Source organism: Callospermophilus lateralis, chromosome 4 (genome assembly GCF_048772815.1).
Source record: "Callospermophilus lateralis isolate mCalLat2 chromosome 4, mCalLat2.hap1, whole genome shotgun sequence".
Lineage (NCBI taxonomy): Eukaryota > Metazoa > Chordata > Mammalia > Rodentia > Sciuridae > Callospermophilus > Callospermophilus lateralis.
In genome coordinates this window covers 60,029,002-60,045,356 of record NC_135308.1, presented here as the reverse complement: position 1 = coordinate 60,045,356, position 16,355 = coordinate 60,029,002, and the positions used below count along the sequence as shown (strand labels likewise).

General features: G+C 34.1%; 1 protein-coding gene across 1 annotated transcript in view; it reads right to left on the bottom strand.

The window, feature by feature from the left end:
- Tex15 (testis expressed 15, meiosis and synapsis associated) overlaps nt 1-16,355 on the bottom strand; it is a 55,738-nt gene that overhangs the window by 18,385 nt on the left and 20,998 nt on the right. Inside the window, exons 4-5 of the mRNA XM_076855280.1 lie at nt 9,442-9,588; nt 8,373-8,535 (exon numbers count right to left, since the gene is read on the bottom strand). Of these exons, the coding sequence (XP_076711395.1) occupies nt 8,373-8,535; nt 9,442-9,588 (310 nt within the window). The remainder of the gene's footprint in view (nt 1-8,372; nt 8,536-9,441; nt 9,589-16,355) is intronic.

Genomic DNA, 16,355 nt, shown 5'->3' with positions numbered 1-16,355 from the left:
TTTGCTTGTGAGATTTATGAATTTATAATCATATCACCATGAAGTACAAAAAGGTTCTTTTCCACAATACAAGATAGCTATGTTAAAGATTTCTAAATTCTGTAAACATTTGTGATTTTTATTAATTACAGTAAGCTACAGTAAAAATATGATCACAAATAAAGAGATAATAGTTCTTAAAACTGGGAGAATAGTGAGACAAAAAAAGAACAGATCCCTGTATCTCCTTATACCAAAATAAAATTCATTATAAAAACCATAAAAGTATTAGAATATATGGATGAATATTTTTATAATGTTGGGGGAAAAAGTACTCTTTTTTAATATTCTTTTTAATATTTATCTTTTAGTTGTAGTTGGACACAATGCCTTTATTTCACTTATTTATTATTTTTATGTGGTGCTGAGGATCGAACCTAGGGTCTCCCATGTGGGAGGCGAGCGCTCTCCCACTGAGCCACACCCCAGCTCAGAGGAAAGTACTCTTTAAGCATGACTGAAAATCAGTATAGATGTCAGGTACTATTTTAAGTGTTTTACATACATTAATCCATTTATCCTTCACAACATTCTTATTCCATTGATGAAAAAGTGAAACTAAGAGTAATTTGCTCAGGATTATACAGGTTATAAACAGTAGAACTTCAATCACTATTCTCTCTCTTTGAATTTAATAATGGCATTTTTACTTTACACTCATTTTTTCATTTTCACCAAATGACAAATGAAGAACAAATGTAATAACTTCAATAAAAATAAGGGAACTGTAACAAAATCAAATTACAATCAAATTATATTACAAAAGAGCTATTGGCATCATTTATTGTGATAGTAGAAACGTTATCTGCACTGTTTATCCAATATGATAGTCACTAGTTACATGTGTCTATTGAACACAGGAAATGTGCTTGTTGCAACTGAGGGATGAATTCCTAATTTTATTCTATTTAATTACTTTAAATAGTCAAATGCAATTAGTGGCTAGTATAGGTCTGATGCCAGAGTCAAGTGTGTATTTTAACAGTCAACTCATGTGGCCTTGACTTTCTGGATAATATAGGTACTACATCCCAAAGTTTATCATTCTGAAAGGCAACACATCCTTTGAATGTGTTCCATACGTTTTATAAACTTATAGTGTGAAGCTATAAGACACAATAGAAGTGGAGAAGGATTCATATTTACTGTCTACAATGTACGTCTTCTAGCTGAGGGAAAAATGTGGACATAATAACTAAGCAGGTCATGAGAAAAATAGAAGACTTGAACAAAGTACTAACCAACAGTGATCGACAGAACACTGTACCCAAAAGCAGCAGAGTATATGTTCTTCTCAAGTACACATAGAACATTGTCTAGGAAAAATTATATGCTAGGGCTATAAAACAAAACTCAATAAAGGAAAAAAAAATAAAAGGAAAAAATTCTCAACCACTACAGTATAAAATTAGAAGTGAATAAAGACATTTAGGAAATAAAAAAAATACAGAAAACAGCACAGTACCAAAAATAAAGTGTCAAAGAAGAAATCAAAAGAAAAATTATAAAACATTGTGAGATGAATGAAAATAAAGCCATGACATACCAAACCATATGGGACACAGCCCAAACAGTGCTTAGTGGGAAGTTTATAGCTATAAATTATAAAGAAAAAAAAATCTTCCACGTATGGCAACCCATGCCTGGAATCCCAGAAACTTGGGAGACTGAGACAGGAGGATCACGAATTCGATGTAAGCCTTGGCAATTTAGAGAGACTGTGTCTAAAAATAAAAAGGACTGGAGGTGTAGTTCAGCGGTACAGTGCTCTTGGGTTAAATCCATAATACTGGCAGGAAAAAGATCTAAAATTAGTATTTCAACTTTCTATCTAAAACAGCAGAAAAAGAGCAAACTAAACTAGAGCAAACTGAGAGAAGAAACTAAAAATTAGAAAATCAAAGAAATGGAATAGAACAATAGGGGAAAACAACCTTTACCTAAACAGCCAAGAAAAAGAGAGTTGACTCAAACTACTAGACTCAGAAATGAAAAAGAGGCTATTATCATTGATCTCGGGGGGATAGGGCCGGGGAAAGAGAAGGAAGAAGACTACAAAGGAATACTATGAACAACTATATGCCAATTATTAGGCAAGTGGAATGAAATAAAGTCCTATGAAGATAAAAACTACCACAATCGATGCAAGAAGAAACAGAAAATCTGTATGGACCTACAATAAGTGAAGAAACTCAATTAGTAATCAATATACTACCTCAAAAGAAAAATCCAGGCTCAGGTGGTTCACTAGTGAAATCTACCAAACCTTTAAAAAAGAATTAACATCAATTTTTTACAAACTATTTTTCTTAATGTCCAGTTTTGTTTTATTTTCTTAGGTTAAAAAATAAACTTACATTGGAATTAATAAATCAATAAACAAAAACTATTTGGTAAATCCTTTGACATATATACTACAAAATTATATTCCAGAACTTTTACACCAAGCAGTCTGTATACATCTAAATGTGACACATGCCTTTCCAATGCACACACTGGGTATTATTTAACTGTGCCAACCATAGAAGAGAAACTATTCATCAAAGCTTACTTTGATTTTATTGGCACAAACTCTTTTTAAAAAAACAAGAAATAAGGTATACTTCCTGACTCATTCTATGAGATCATTATTACCCTGACAAAGACATTCAACTATAGATCAGTATCTCTTAAGAATATGGATACAGGGCTGGGGCTGTAGCACAGTGGCAAAGCGCTTGCCTAGCATATGTGAGGCACTGGGTTTGATTCTCAGCACCGCATAAAAATTAACAAATAAAGTATAAAGGCATTCTGTCCATCTACAACTACAAAAAAAATTTTTTTAAAAAGAATATGGATACAAAAACCCTCAACAAAATCTCAGCAAACCAATTCAGGCAAATACCAAATGAATTATATATAACATGACCAAAGATAATTTATTCTAAGAATACAAGGTATACTTAGCATATTTATATATTGTAAAAATATATATTATATATATAATACATTATATTACATCAATTTAATAAAAATCATGTTTATCCCAAAAGACACACAAAAAGTAATTGACAAAATTCAACATCCTTTCATGATAAAAAAGGAAAATTTCTCATCACAATAAAGAGGATCTACAAAAACATCACAAGTGACACTACTATACTTATTGGTGAAAAGATTGGATCTTTCCCATTGAGTTCAAAAACAAGACCAGGATTTCTGCTTTCTTAACTTCTCTTAAAAATTCACTGGAGGTACTAATCAGGAAAATAAGGCAAAGAAAAAATAAAAGGCATGCAAATTGGAAAGAAAAAAAGTAAAACTATATTCACAGATGGCATGATCTCATATACAAAAACAAAACCAAAAACAATCCAAGGAAAACACTAAAAAGAAAATAAAGAACTAGTAACGAGTTTAGCAAGATTGCAGAATACAAGAAAAATATACGAAAAATCAGTTCTGGAGATACTGTTCAGAGGTAGAGCACTTACCACTGAGGTTAAATTCCCAGCAGTACAAAATAACAAAAATCAACTCATACCTGGCATAGTGGTACATGCCTATAGTTCCAGGTACTTGGGAGGCTGAGATGGAAAGATAACTTGAACCCAGAAGTCTAAGAAAGGCCTGGGCAACACAGCAAGATTGACAAGGGACAGACAGATATGAGTTGTGGGAACATGATAATTCTATAAAATGGGCCTATTGTGACCCCCACATACTTTCTTTTCTAAGAATCAATTTACTTGCAGCCCTGCCTGGATCATTCTTTAGCAAACTACATGTTATCAGCAGGAGAAATGCAGGCCCCAAATAATTCCGACAAGAGGAACACAAATTCTCCGGAAGAGAGTACTCTATGATTCTTACAAAGACCAGATCCCAGAACTCAGACATAAATATCACTCCCTTGAACTATAAAATCTCTCAGAAGAGGTTCCACTTAGAATTAGTTGCCATGGACCAAAATGACCTAGAGTGATGAAATCTCCTGTCAGTCAAAAGTCAGTGGGGAGCCAGGCACGTCGATAATCCCAGTGGCTTGGGAGGCAAAGCAAGAGGATCAGTTCAAGGCCAGCCTCAGCAACTAGGTGAGGCACTAAATAACTCAGTAAGACCCTGTCTCTAAACAAAATAGAAAATAGGGCTGGGGATGTGGCTAAATTGCTGGGGATATGGCTGTGAACCGAGTTCAATTTCCGATACCAAAAAAAAGGGGGGGGGGGGCTGGGGAACCAGGGCAGGACTCTCTGGATACTTCTCTAGGACCCCTATAAAACTGGAGGGTAAGACTGGGTTTGTAGCTCAGCGGTAGAGCTTGCTTAGTATGTGTGTGCCCTGGGTTCAATCCTCAGTACTACATAAAAATAAATAAATAAGTAAAATAAAAGTATTGTGTCCATCTACAACTAAAAATATTCAAAAAAAAATTGGAGGGTAGGAGATGCATGCTGTCTCTTCTCCTCTCTGTGAGGACCCAAACTCTCTCCTCTCTGTGAGGACCCAAACTCTCCCTTAAGAATGCCCTCTTGCCAGGTATGGTGTTGCATACCTATAAGCCCAGTGGCTTGGGAGGTTGAAGCAGGAGAATCACAAGTTCAAAGAAAGTCTCAGCAAAAGTGAGGTTCTAAGCAACTCAGTGAGACCCTGTCTCTATAATAAATAAAATATAAAAAAAGGCTGGGGATGTGGCTCAGTGATTGAGTGCCCCAAGTTCAATCCCTGGTACCCTCCCCGCCATAAAAGAATGCCCTCTTTCCCCTTTCCTATATATTCTTTTTTTAAAATATTTTTTTAGTTGTATTTGGACACAATATCTTTATTATTTATTTATTTATTTTTATGTGGTGTCGAGGATCAAACCCAGTGCCTTGCACATGCTAGGTGAGTGCTCTACCACTGAGTCACAACCCCAGCCCCCTCTCCTATATCTTCTAATAAACTCACGCCTATTACTCTGAGTGTCATGTCTGAAATCTTTCTGAATTGATAGCAAGATTTGTAGTTTGAAGTGTGTGGGGGGGCCTTGCCATAAAGGTAAATAACACAAGCCACTAAGGAAAACAGCCTGGCAGTTCCTCATTCAATTTACACACAGTTACTGTATGATTCAGCAATTCCCACTCTTACGTATACTTTACCCAAAAGAAATGAGAAAATATGTTTGTGTACAAATGTCCATAGTAGAATGAAAAAAAGTCAAATGTTCATCAATAGATAAGTGGCTAAATATAACATGGGTGTACGTGTACAATAGAATACTAGTCCATAAAAGGATTAGAGTAGGGCTGGGGTTGTGGCTCAGAGTAGAGTGCTCGCCTATCATGTCCGAGACCCTGGGTTCAATCCTCAGCACCACATAAAAATAAATAAAATAAAGGTGCTGTGTCAATCTACAGATAAAAAATAAATATTAAAAAAAAGGAGGGCTGGGGCTGTAGCTCAGTGGTAGATAGCCCACCTCACACATGTGAAGCACTGGGTTCTATCTTCAGCACCACATAAAAATAAATAAAGATACTATGTCTAAATACTTAAAAAAAAAAAAAAGGAATAGAGTAGATACATGCTATAGTATGGATGAATCTTGAAAACACTATTAAGTGAAAAACACTAGGTACAAAAAACACTCCCAATAATTATATGATTCCATTTTATATGAAATGCCCAGAAGAGGTGAATAAATAGATTAGTGGTTGCTCAAGGCTGGGAGCCATGAGAGGAAAGGTTTTTAAAGGGTATAGTTTCTTTAAAACTCCTCCAAGTTTAACTGCAGTGATGGGTGTATGTACTGTGAACACACAATTGAATATACAATTATTTGATTTTACACTCCTTTCCTCCAATATTGGGGACTGAACCCAGGTGCACTGTACCACTGAGCTACATCCCCAGCTTATTTTTTTAATATGTATTTTTTAGTTGTAGTTCACTTATTTATTTTTATGTGGTGCTGAGGATCGAACCCAGGGTCTCGCATGTGCAAGGCGAGCACTCCACCACTGAGCCACAACTCCAATCCCCCCAGCCCATTTTTTATTTTGAGACAAGACTGCCCTCAAACTTGCAATCCTCCTGCCTTAGCTTCCTGACAATTTTACAGTTTCTTTTTTTTCCAGTACTGGGGATTGAAACCAAGGCCTTATGCATACTAGGGAAGCACTCTACCACTGAAACTACATTCCCAGCCCAATTTTATACTTTTAAATCAACTGAACTGACACATACCACAAAACAACAACAACAACAAAACAGAGAATAAAACAAAAAGATACTTAAAATAGCATAAAATAAAAAATACTTAAAAATAAATGACATATAAGACCTTACAGAAGGCTGGGTTGTAGTTCAATGGTACAATGATTGCCTAGTATGTGTGAGGCACTGGGTTAGATTCTCAGCACCACCTATAAAGGTCCACCAATAACTTAAAAAAAATACATTAGAACTGAAATGGACCATGTATACAAGTTAATAGTAAACTAAATATAATGAAAACATTATTTTTCACCATTTAATCTACAGATGAATTCTCATGTGTACTAAAAACAATAAAACATTAAAAAAAGATGGAGTACCATTCACATAGATAATAGCAGTTTTAATGAAATTGTAGTGATTAAGGCAAGGAGCTAATGGCAAAAGGATAAGCAGAGAGAAACAGAACTGAATGGAATCCAGTAAGAGATTTTTGCAGAACCTAGAGTCAAATGGTGGGGGAAATGTTTTCTCTGATAAACTGTACTGAGACAACTTGGCATACATATGAAAATAAAATGAAATCTGTTATCATTATCATATACCAAAGTCATTTCCAGGTAGGTAAGACCAAAATGGTAAAATAAACCTATAAATTTTTTAAAAGATAGCATAAGGAAATAGCTTCATTTTCTTGGGAAAGCATTCTTAACTAAGACAAATATAATAGTGTTTTAATCAGCTTTATTGGCACTGTGACCAAAGAACTGACAAGAAAAATTTTAGAGAAGGAAAAGTTTATTTAGGTCTTATGGTTTCAGAGGTCTCAGTCCATAGATGGCTGCCTCCATTACTCTGTGCCCAAGGTGTGGCAGAACATTATAGTAGAAAAGTGTGGTAGAGGAAAGTGGTTTAGGGCATGGCCATCAGGAAGGAGAGACAGAGAAAGAGAGAAAGAGAAAGAGAGAGAAGGAAAGCACGTACATGTGCACGCTCCTCTCATCATGGACAAAAGATAAACCCTAAAAGGTACCCCCCCCATCCTCAGTGACCCTACCTCCTCTAATCATACCCTACCTACCTATAGTTACCACCAGGGGATTACTGCACTGATTATGTTAAGGCTCTCATAACCCAATCATTTCACCTCTAAATTTTCTTGCATTGTCTCACACATGAGCTTTTAGGGGATACTTCATTTCTAAACCATAACAAACAGCAATTTTTCTTAAAAGAGTTATCATCTTATAATAAATCTCTTTATCAAAACACATTTAACTCTATCAAAACACACTAACTTATACAAAGACAAGATCACAAAGTCAGAGAAAATGCCTCTAACACATAACTGACCCAAAACCCAAATTTAAATACACAAAAAGAACTTCTACGATCAATGATAAAATAGCTCAATTAGAAAAGGCAGGTACAAGCTTTGACTAGGAATTTCAAAAAAGCTGAAATACAATGGTCAATACACCTGTAAAGAGATCCTAATCTCTTTAGTATTTAAGCAAAGCCAAATACAAAAGCCATGAAATGCTACATCTACAGCATCACAAAACATAAAAGTGTAACAGAAATAAATGCAGGTAAAGATTCTCAACCTCATTAAAAATTAAGAAAATTCAAATTAAAAAAATGATCTAATAACATATCATATTCATTAGACTGGCAGAAATAAATTTTTTTAAAAGCCATGATATGTGTTGTGTCAAGGATGTAGAATGATTTTGTAAATTGATGCAATCATTTTGGCAAACCATTTGATATCATTTTTGGCTTAAGTTGTACATTCCTGATATAAACCCATATTCTACAGAAAAATTCTTGCATATACGCACTGAAATCCTTATATATATGTTTAAAATAGCAATGTTTGGAATGAGAAGGGATGCAAAAGTGTCCAAATATCCCCAGAATAGTGTACAGTTGTACAAGAGTACTCTTCATCCATCACCCATTAAAATGAATGTTATTCATATCAAGAAGCCACAAAATACTATGCATACTATCCTAGATGAGCAAAATGGAAAACAGGCAAAATTCAATGATTTTGCTTAGAGATTCATAATGTATTAGAAAAATAATATTCAGAAAATTTGAGATCAACACAAATGCTATTAAAGTAAATAATATATGCATCTTACCAGCCCTCTTAGGAAATCCTGCTGAGAGAAATCTCAAAGATGTCATGAAGTGTCCACTATCTACTTTGTGACCAATAAATTTTACTGTCACTATTGCATATGGAAGGCACTGCCTAGGTTTATCTACTGGCTTTGAAAAGATATTGTATTCATAGAAGTACACCTGAAATACAGAGAAAAATGAATTTATGCTGATTAACTCTGGCAGCTAGATTTGACTAAGCTCATTTTTTAAAAAAGCCTATATAACAACATGATGTTACAGATTTATCTATTTCCATGTGCCTCCACCTTTCCCTGCCTTTTCAATCCTAGTTTTTTGGAAGATAACTATTCATTTATCCTACTACATGTTTTTTTTTTCTTGGTAGGCTATTTATGGTAACAGAAACAGATACAAATAAGAAGTACTTTTAAAAATAATAAGTAGTTTTCCACTAAAATTTAAATGTTTTATGTGTGTTCTAAACCATTATATTTTATTGGGTAGGAATAATTAATTAGGAAAATAACAAAAGTTAATATTTTTACATGTGAGAATATACACATACTTCTATACAGAAGATTTATTTATATCTTATTACACATAACATGTACATGATCTTCTATAGAAAATTAAAGGTCCACTAGTAAGCAAAAGAGGATAAAACTGCTGTTTTACCTAATGGTTAGGTTTCTTCTTTTCCAGAATACAAAAATGAGCAAGATTGTTTCAAAATAGTCTTATTTTAAAAATCAATATTAAGTGACAAATCATAACTGTATACTTTATTTATAGAGTACAATGTCATGTTTCAATAATTATAAATAATTAAGAATGAATCAAGCCAATTAACATATCTGCCACCTTACTCATCATTTTTTTATGGTGACACATTTGAAAATTGCTTCTCAGTAATTTTGAAATATACATTATTAACAACTATGGTCACCTTGCTGTGAAGTCTTGTTTCAAAGGGAAGTTGGTTTCCCAAGTTAGGAGTTAAACTACAGAACATCTAAATAAGTGTAGCCACTGAATTAAGCATGTGACTTTCAAGTCATCAAATAAACCATAATGTTAACATACTGCTGAACTGTAGGCTTGTAGTTCAATGGTGTCTTTCAGAGAAGGTAAATTTCTTGACATGTGGCAATCAAAATTGGGAGAAGGATCCAAAGAAACTTTGTTTTTATCCATAGAAGGCTGAATTTTCTTCACTCTCCCAAAAAGAACCTTAAAAAATATAAATATAAGTATAAATACACACACCAAAAAATATAAGTATAAATACACACACCAAAAAAAAAAAAAAAAAAACCCTTTTAAACTCACTTCAAACAGCAAGGCAGGCTAATACTTTTTTTAAAAAAATGAAATAGAAGTATGAATGAAAGCATAATCCATGCTCCAGATGAGTGGGATGATTTAATACAGTAATTCTACTTTCCCTCCAAATTAAACAGAGATTAAATTTATTCCAATAAAATTCTCAGATAATCCACTTTCAGAAATGAGTTTTAGTCAGGGGCTGGGTTGTGCCTCAGTGGTAGGTAGAGTGCTTACCTAGCACATGTGAGGCACTGGGTTCGAACCTCAGCACCACATAAAAATAAATAAAGGTATTGTGTCCATTTACAACTAAAAAAAAAAAGTTAAAAAAAAGAAATGAGTTTTAGACTAAAAACTTATCTAGAAGACAACACAAAAAACAAAACAAAACAAAAAAGCCCAGAAAATTATTTTAAAATTTAGATTAGAAACAGAATAGGTAAGTTATAAAAGGGGTGGGAGGGAAAGGGAGGGGGAAGGGGAATAGCAAGGATGGTGGAATGTGATGGTCATCATTATACAAAATACATGTATGAAGATTTGAATTTGGTGTCAACATATCCTAATGTAAACAGAGATATGATAAATTGTGGTATATATGTATATTGAGAATTGTAATGCAAAAAAAGTACATGTAAAATGGCATAATTTGGCACAACACACTTTGTATACAAAGTTACGAAACTTTGTGCTGAAAATGAGTAATAATGAGTGTAATGCATTCCACTATTGTCATGAATATACAAAATAAATAAATAAAGAAAGGCAGGCAGGCAGAAGAAAAAAGAAGTACTTTCTAAAATAAACAATGAAACAAAGCTAGCCCAGCAGTAGGTTCACATATACATCAAAATACATTATTAAAGATGCTGTTTGAAATAGATTACTCAATAAATAGTAGGGGATAACTGGAAAAATTAAATCCCTTCTTTTTAGGTTATGTTTCTTATTTTTCTTCTTGTTTTTAAGTTCCTTTCTTAATCTGTAAACAATAATTACCAAACATGTTAAATATTTAAATATTAAAAACAATGAAAGCATTGCAAAATACAAGCAATTATCTAAAATCAAAGATGTCTTTTCTAAGAATATATGCCAAGAAACCATGAACCCAAAATGTAGACTTTACTAATACCCTAAAACTTCTGTACTTCAAAAACAAATGAATATGAAAAAATTTTTTTTTAATTAACAAATATTTAATAACACTGACTTCTCAGGAGAGTTTTGGTTTACACTTAGACCAGCACAAAAAAATTCCAGAGTTCTGTCAGAATTATGATTCTTTGTCTTACAAAAGTAGAGGATATATTTCGATCAGTGTATATACTTTTTGTTAGCTTAAAAAATAACTTTTTACTATGTAATTATATACTATTCTTTTTTTTAAAATTAATTTTTATTGTAGGTTGTTCAAAACATTACATAGTTCTTGATAAGAAAAAATTTTTAAAACTCAAATCATAAATGTAATTGACAAATGGAAGAAAGCACAAAGAATATTACAAAAGATAGACATTTTGTATAAATTCAGCAATTCTCCTACTGATGTGAAAACAGTTGTTCCAAAATCAAAACAATACTGAATGTAATGTGGTATCCCAGACTAAACCCTGGATCCTGAAAAAGAAAGAAACATGCATAGAAAAACTGGCAAAAGCCAATAAAGACCATAGGTTGGAGTTGGGGGTGAAGCTCAGCAATAGAGCACTTGTCTCATAGGTATGTGTGCTTTCCTGGGCTTGATTCCCAGTACAGGGGGGAAAAAGGGTCTGTAGTTTAGTTACAGGGTTAACTAGTGCTTAGATCTCAGTTTTGACCAATGTAGTATAGTTATGTAAATAAAATGTTAACACTAGGGGAAGCTGGGTGAATTGTACATACAAACTCTTATTTTTTCTAACCTTTCTGAAAAATCTAAAATTATTATTATTTTTTTCACAATATCTTTATTTTGTTTATTTTTATATGGTGCTGTGGATCAAACCCAGTGTCTCACATATTCAAGGCAAGTGCTCTGCCACTGAGCCACAACCCCAGCCTTGAAAATCTAAAATTATTAAAAAATAAAAAGTATATTAAAAATTAAAAACATACAGACAAAAGTCTAGCTATCAAGATATCCTTTAGTCAATTGATATGTCACAAATCAAACAAATAAAAAGAAAAAAATCCAAGTGGCAGAAGATATGTACAAGCAACTCTCCAAATATAAAGTCAACAAATATAACAAAAATTTAAATTCAGTAATAATTCACAATAAAAACAAAAATAAAACCAATATTGATGAACTGCTTGTTATATATTAGGCTAGCAAGAATTTTTTAAAAAAAGTATAACATACAGGTTTAGTTATAGTGTGAGATAGGAGGCATTCTCACAAACTGTGAATGAAATATCATAATACAATCTTTCCCTGGACAACCACATTATTAAAAGCTATAAAAATGTACATAACTTTGACATCTTGAAATAAATTCTTAGCATATAGGTGCCGGGGTGCATGCTTAGCATATATAAGACATTGAGTTCAATCCCCAGAACTAAATAACTTTGCACAAAATCATACATGTGTGTGAAAACATATTTACAGGGATAATCAAAGTGCAAAACCAAATAAACCAGAAACCAACTTATATTCCAACATTAAGAAATTTTGGATGGGCATCACCATGCCCAGCACCACTGTAATCCCAGTAGCTCAGGAGGCTGAGGCAGGAGAATCAAAAGTTCAAAGCCAGCCTCAGCTACACTGAGGTGCTAAGCAACTCAGTGAGACCTGGTCTCTAAATAAAACTCAAAATAGGGCTGGGGATGTGGCTCAGTGGCCAAGTGCCCCTGAGTTCAATCCCTGGTACCCTGCCCCATAAATTTGTTAGACAAATTCATTGTACAGGTGTATAGTGAATAACTAAGCAATCATCCAAAAGGATATTACAATTTGGGCTTGTAGTCCTAGCTATTCTGGAGGCTAAGGCAGTAGGACTGCTTGAGCCCAGGACTATGGGCAACACAGAGAGACCCCATCCCTTAAAAAAACAAACAAACAAACAAAACAAAAAACCCCACAAAAACTAAAGGATATTACAGGAGAACATTTATTTAATGGCATGGAAAATGTTCATTGTCTAACCAGTGGAGAAAGCAAGTTATACATTATAAAAAGCAAGAAATAATTACAATTTTACCTGCATATCTGTTTATATGTATAGAAGACTAAGGGGAAGGGTTGTGGCTCAGTGGAAGGGTGCTTGCCTTGCATGCATGAGACATTGGGTTTGATCCCTGGCACCACATAAAAATAAAAACAAGTAAAATAAAGGTATTGTGTCCACCTACAATTAAGAAGAAAAAACTGTGAACGAAATATCATAATACAGGTGCAAGGTGCTGGGTTCAATCCTCAGCACCACATAAAAATAAGTAAATAAAGATTAAAAAAAGAGAAAAACTTAAAAAAATGAATAGAAAACTAAGTATAAATATTTAAAAACCTGGCTTGATTATTATTGAGCTTTTGGAAATTTTTAGTATGACCCAAATTTTCTAAAATTGGTATCTATTTTTTTTTTGGTACTGGAGATTGAAATTGGGGGAACTTGACCTATGACCCACATCCCCAGCCCTATTTTGTATTTTATTTAGAGACGGGGTTCTCACTGAGTTGCTTAGCTCCTCGTCTGGCCATTGCTGAGGCTGGCTTTGAACTTGAAATTCTGCTGTCTCAGCCTCTCAAGCTGCTAGGATTACAGGCATGTGCCACCACGCCAGGCTTATTGTTTTTTAATATAAAAATAAATTATGGGGCTGAGTGGTAGCATGCTTGCCTAGCACGCATGAGGCACTGGGTTTAATTCTCAGCACCACATACAAACAAACAAAATAAAGGTCCATCAACAACTAAAAATAAATAAATAAATCATGCTTACTGGAAGACAATATTTGAGATTAAAAAAAAGTGTCATGTGAACCATTGATTTGATGTAGATATTCATATCCTAAGTTGCCCTTAGAGAAATGAAGATACTGTTTGCATATTGTGATTTTAGTAGTTCTGGCAAAGAAGAAATAAATCAAAAAGTAAATCTTAACTAATTCATCTGTTGATACTTAATATTCTTCTATGAGACTTACTTTTTTTTTTTTTTTTAATAGGAGCTCTAGAACTAGAATAATTGCAAAAATAGCTCAAAGGCTGATTCTGGGAATATGGTGGAATAGTAAGCATCAGAAATTTCTCTCTTCGTGTAGGCAATAAATGCACTGAAAGAATCTGTCTCGTTCTAGAATTCTGGAACTCTGGAATCTATTCAAGGCTTGCAACTTCTAGGGGAAGGTGAGGATAGTATATTACAGTTAATTTCAGTTCTTCACACAGTAGCAGCAGCTATGCTTTCCCCACCTCTGGGGCTCCATGGTTGGCAGTAGTGCATGTGTTCCTGTGGCAGCTCATTCACTACTTACAGGAGCCAGAGTGTACAATAATAAAAATCAGGGATATGTGCTCTACTTCTAATAAGAGAGGTGCAGACTAAGGCAGCAGTCATTGTTGTATCTCTTCCCCACTGTTTGTTGCAAGTCCCTGCCCTTCTGAATTCAAGAGACTTCCAGGGGATTTAAAGCTCCAGGCCCCATGACGCTGCCCCTTCTGGATGGAAGACCCTGAAGACTATAACATTTAAAAGCAACCACAGGGGAATTTTAGTAGTCTTGGCAAAGTTACAATTAACCAAAGAGTAAATCTTTACCAAGTTATCTATTGATTAGTTTGAGATTCTTCTTGGAACTGTTTTCCCCAATTTTGAATAACTCTAGATTTTAAGAAAAGTTGCAATAGTTCTTCAAAGGTTTTGATTGTCAGCACTGCAAAAAAGAAAAGCAGAAACAAAAAACCCTACAAATATACAGGAAATTAGAGAGTCACCATGCAGAGAGAAAGATGCAAAGTTAGATAAAGACCTGAGAAGAACTTAAGTTTATACTTGAGGTTCATCTTTGGTACAACAGAACAAATTCAGTATACACTGGAAAGGGGTAGGTCTGATTGCTAGAGTTATCATATTATTAGACTAAAATGTCCAGTGCTCAACAACAAAAATCATAAGGCATATAAAGAAAGAATAAATCATGGCCCATTGAAAGGAAAAAAATATACATATATATACCAAAAACTGTCCTTGAAAAAAACCTGAAGGTAAATTTACCAGACAATCGCACAACTATGTTAGAGATGCTTAAAGAACTAAAGATATTAAGGAAGTCAGGCCTCATCTGACCTGATGAAGATTTGGGCCTACTTTTTCCTCTATTAGGCACCCTGCAGGGTCTCTGGTCTAATTCCTAGGTCCTTGATCCACTTTTGAGTTTTTTTGTGCATGGTGAGAGATAGGGGTTTAGTTTCATTTTGCTGCATATGGATTTCCAGTTTTACCAGCACCATATGTTGATGAGGCTATCTTTTCTCCAATGTATGTTTTTGGAGCCTTTGTCTAGTATGAGATAACTGTATTTATATGGGTTTGTCTCCATGTCTTTTATTCTGTACCACTGGTCGACATGTCTATTTTGGTGCCAATACATGCCATTTTTGTTACTATGGCTTTGTAGTATAGTTTAAGGTCCAGTATTGTGATCCCTCTTGATTCACTCTTCTTGCTAGGAATTTCTTTAGCTATTCTGGGTCTTTTATTTTTCCAAATAAATTTCATGATTGCTTTTTCTATTTCTGTAAGGAATGATGTTGGGATTTTAATTGGAATCACAATGAATAGCACTTTGTGTAGTATCGCCATTTTGACACAAGAGCACAAGACTCCCGAAACATAAGAAATAAAATCAAGAATTAATAAATGGGATGGATTCAAACTAAAAAGCTTCTTCTCAGCAAAAAAAAAAAAAAAAAAAAAAAAAAAAAATCAATGAAGGAGAAGAGAAAGCCTATATTTTGGGAGCAAATTTTTGCCACATGCACATCAGATACAGCACTAATCTCTAGGGTACATAAAATACTCAAAAAACTTAACACCAAAAAAAAAAAACCCAAACAACCCAATCAGTAAATGAGCTAAAGAGCTGAACACACACTTCTAGCAATTAGAGAAATGCAAATCAAAACTACTGTAAGATTTCATCTCACGCCAGTCAGAATGGCAGTTATCAAGAATACAAACAACAATAAATAAGTGTTGGTGAGGATGTGGGGGGGAAAGCACACTCTCATACATTGCTGGTGACACTGCAAATTGGTGCAATCAATCTGGAAAGCAATATGGAGATTCCTTAGAAAACTTGGAATGGAACCCCATTTGACCCAGCTATCTCATTCCTTGGTCTATACACAAAGGACTTAAAATCAGCATACTATAGTAACAGTCACATCAATGTTTATAGCAGCTTAACTCACAATAGCTAAACTGTGGAAGAAACCTAGATGCCCTTTAATAGATGAATGGATAAAGAAACTGTGTTATATATACAAAATTACTCAGCATTAAGAAAGAATAAAATTATGGCATTTGCAGGTAAATGGATGGAGTTGGAGAATATCATGCTAAGTGAAGTAAGCCAATCCCCAAAAAAGAAAGGCCAAAAGTTCTCTCTGGAAAGTGGATGCTGATCCATAATGGGGAGGGGCATGGGAAAAATGGAGGCACTTTGGGCAAAGGGGAGGG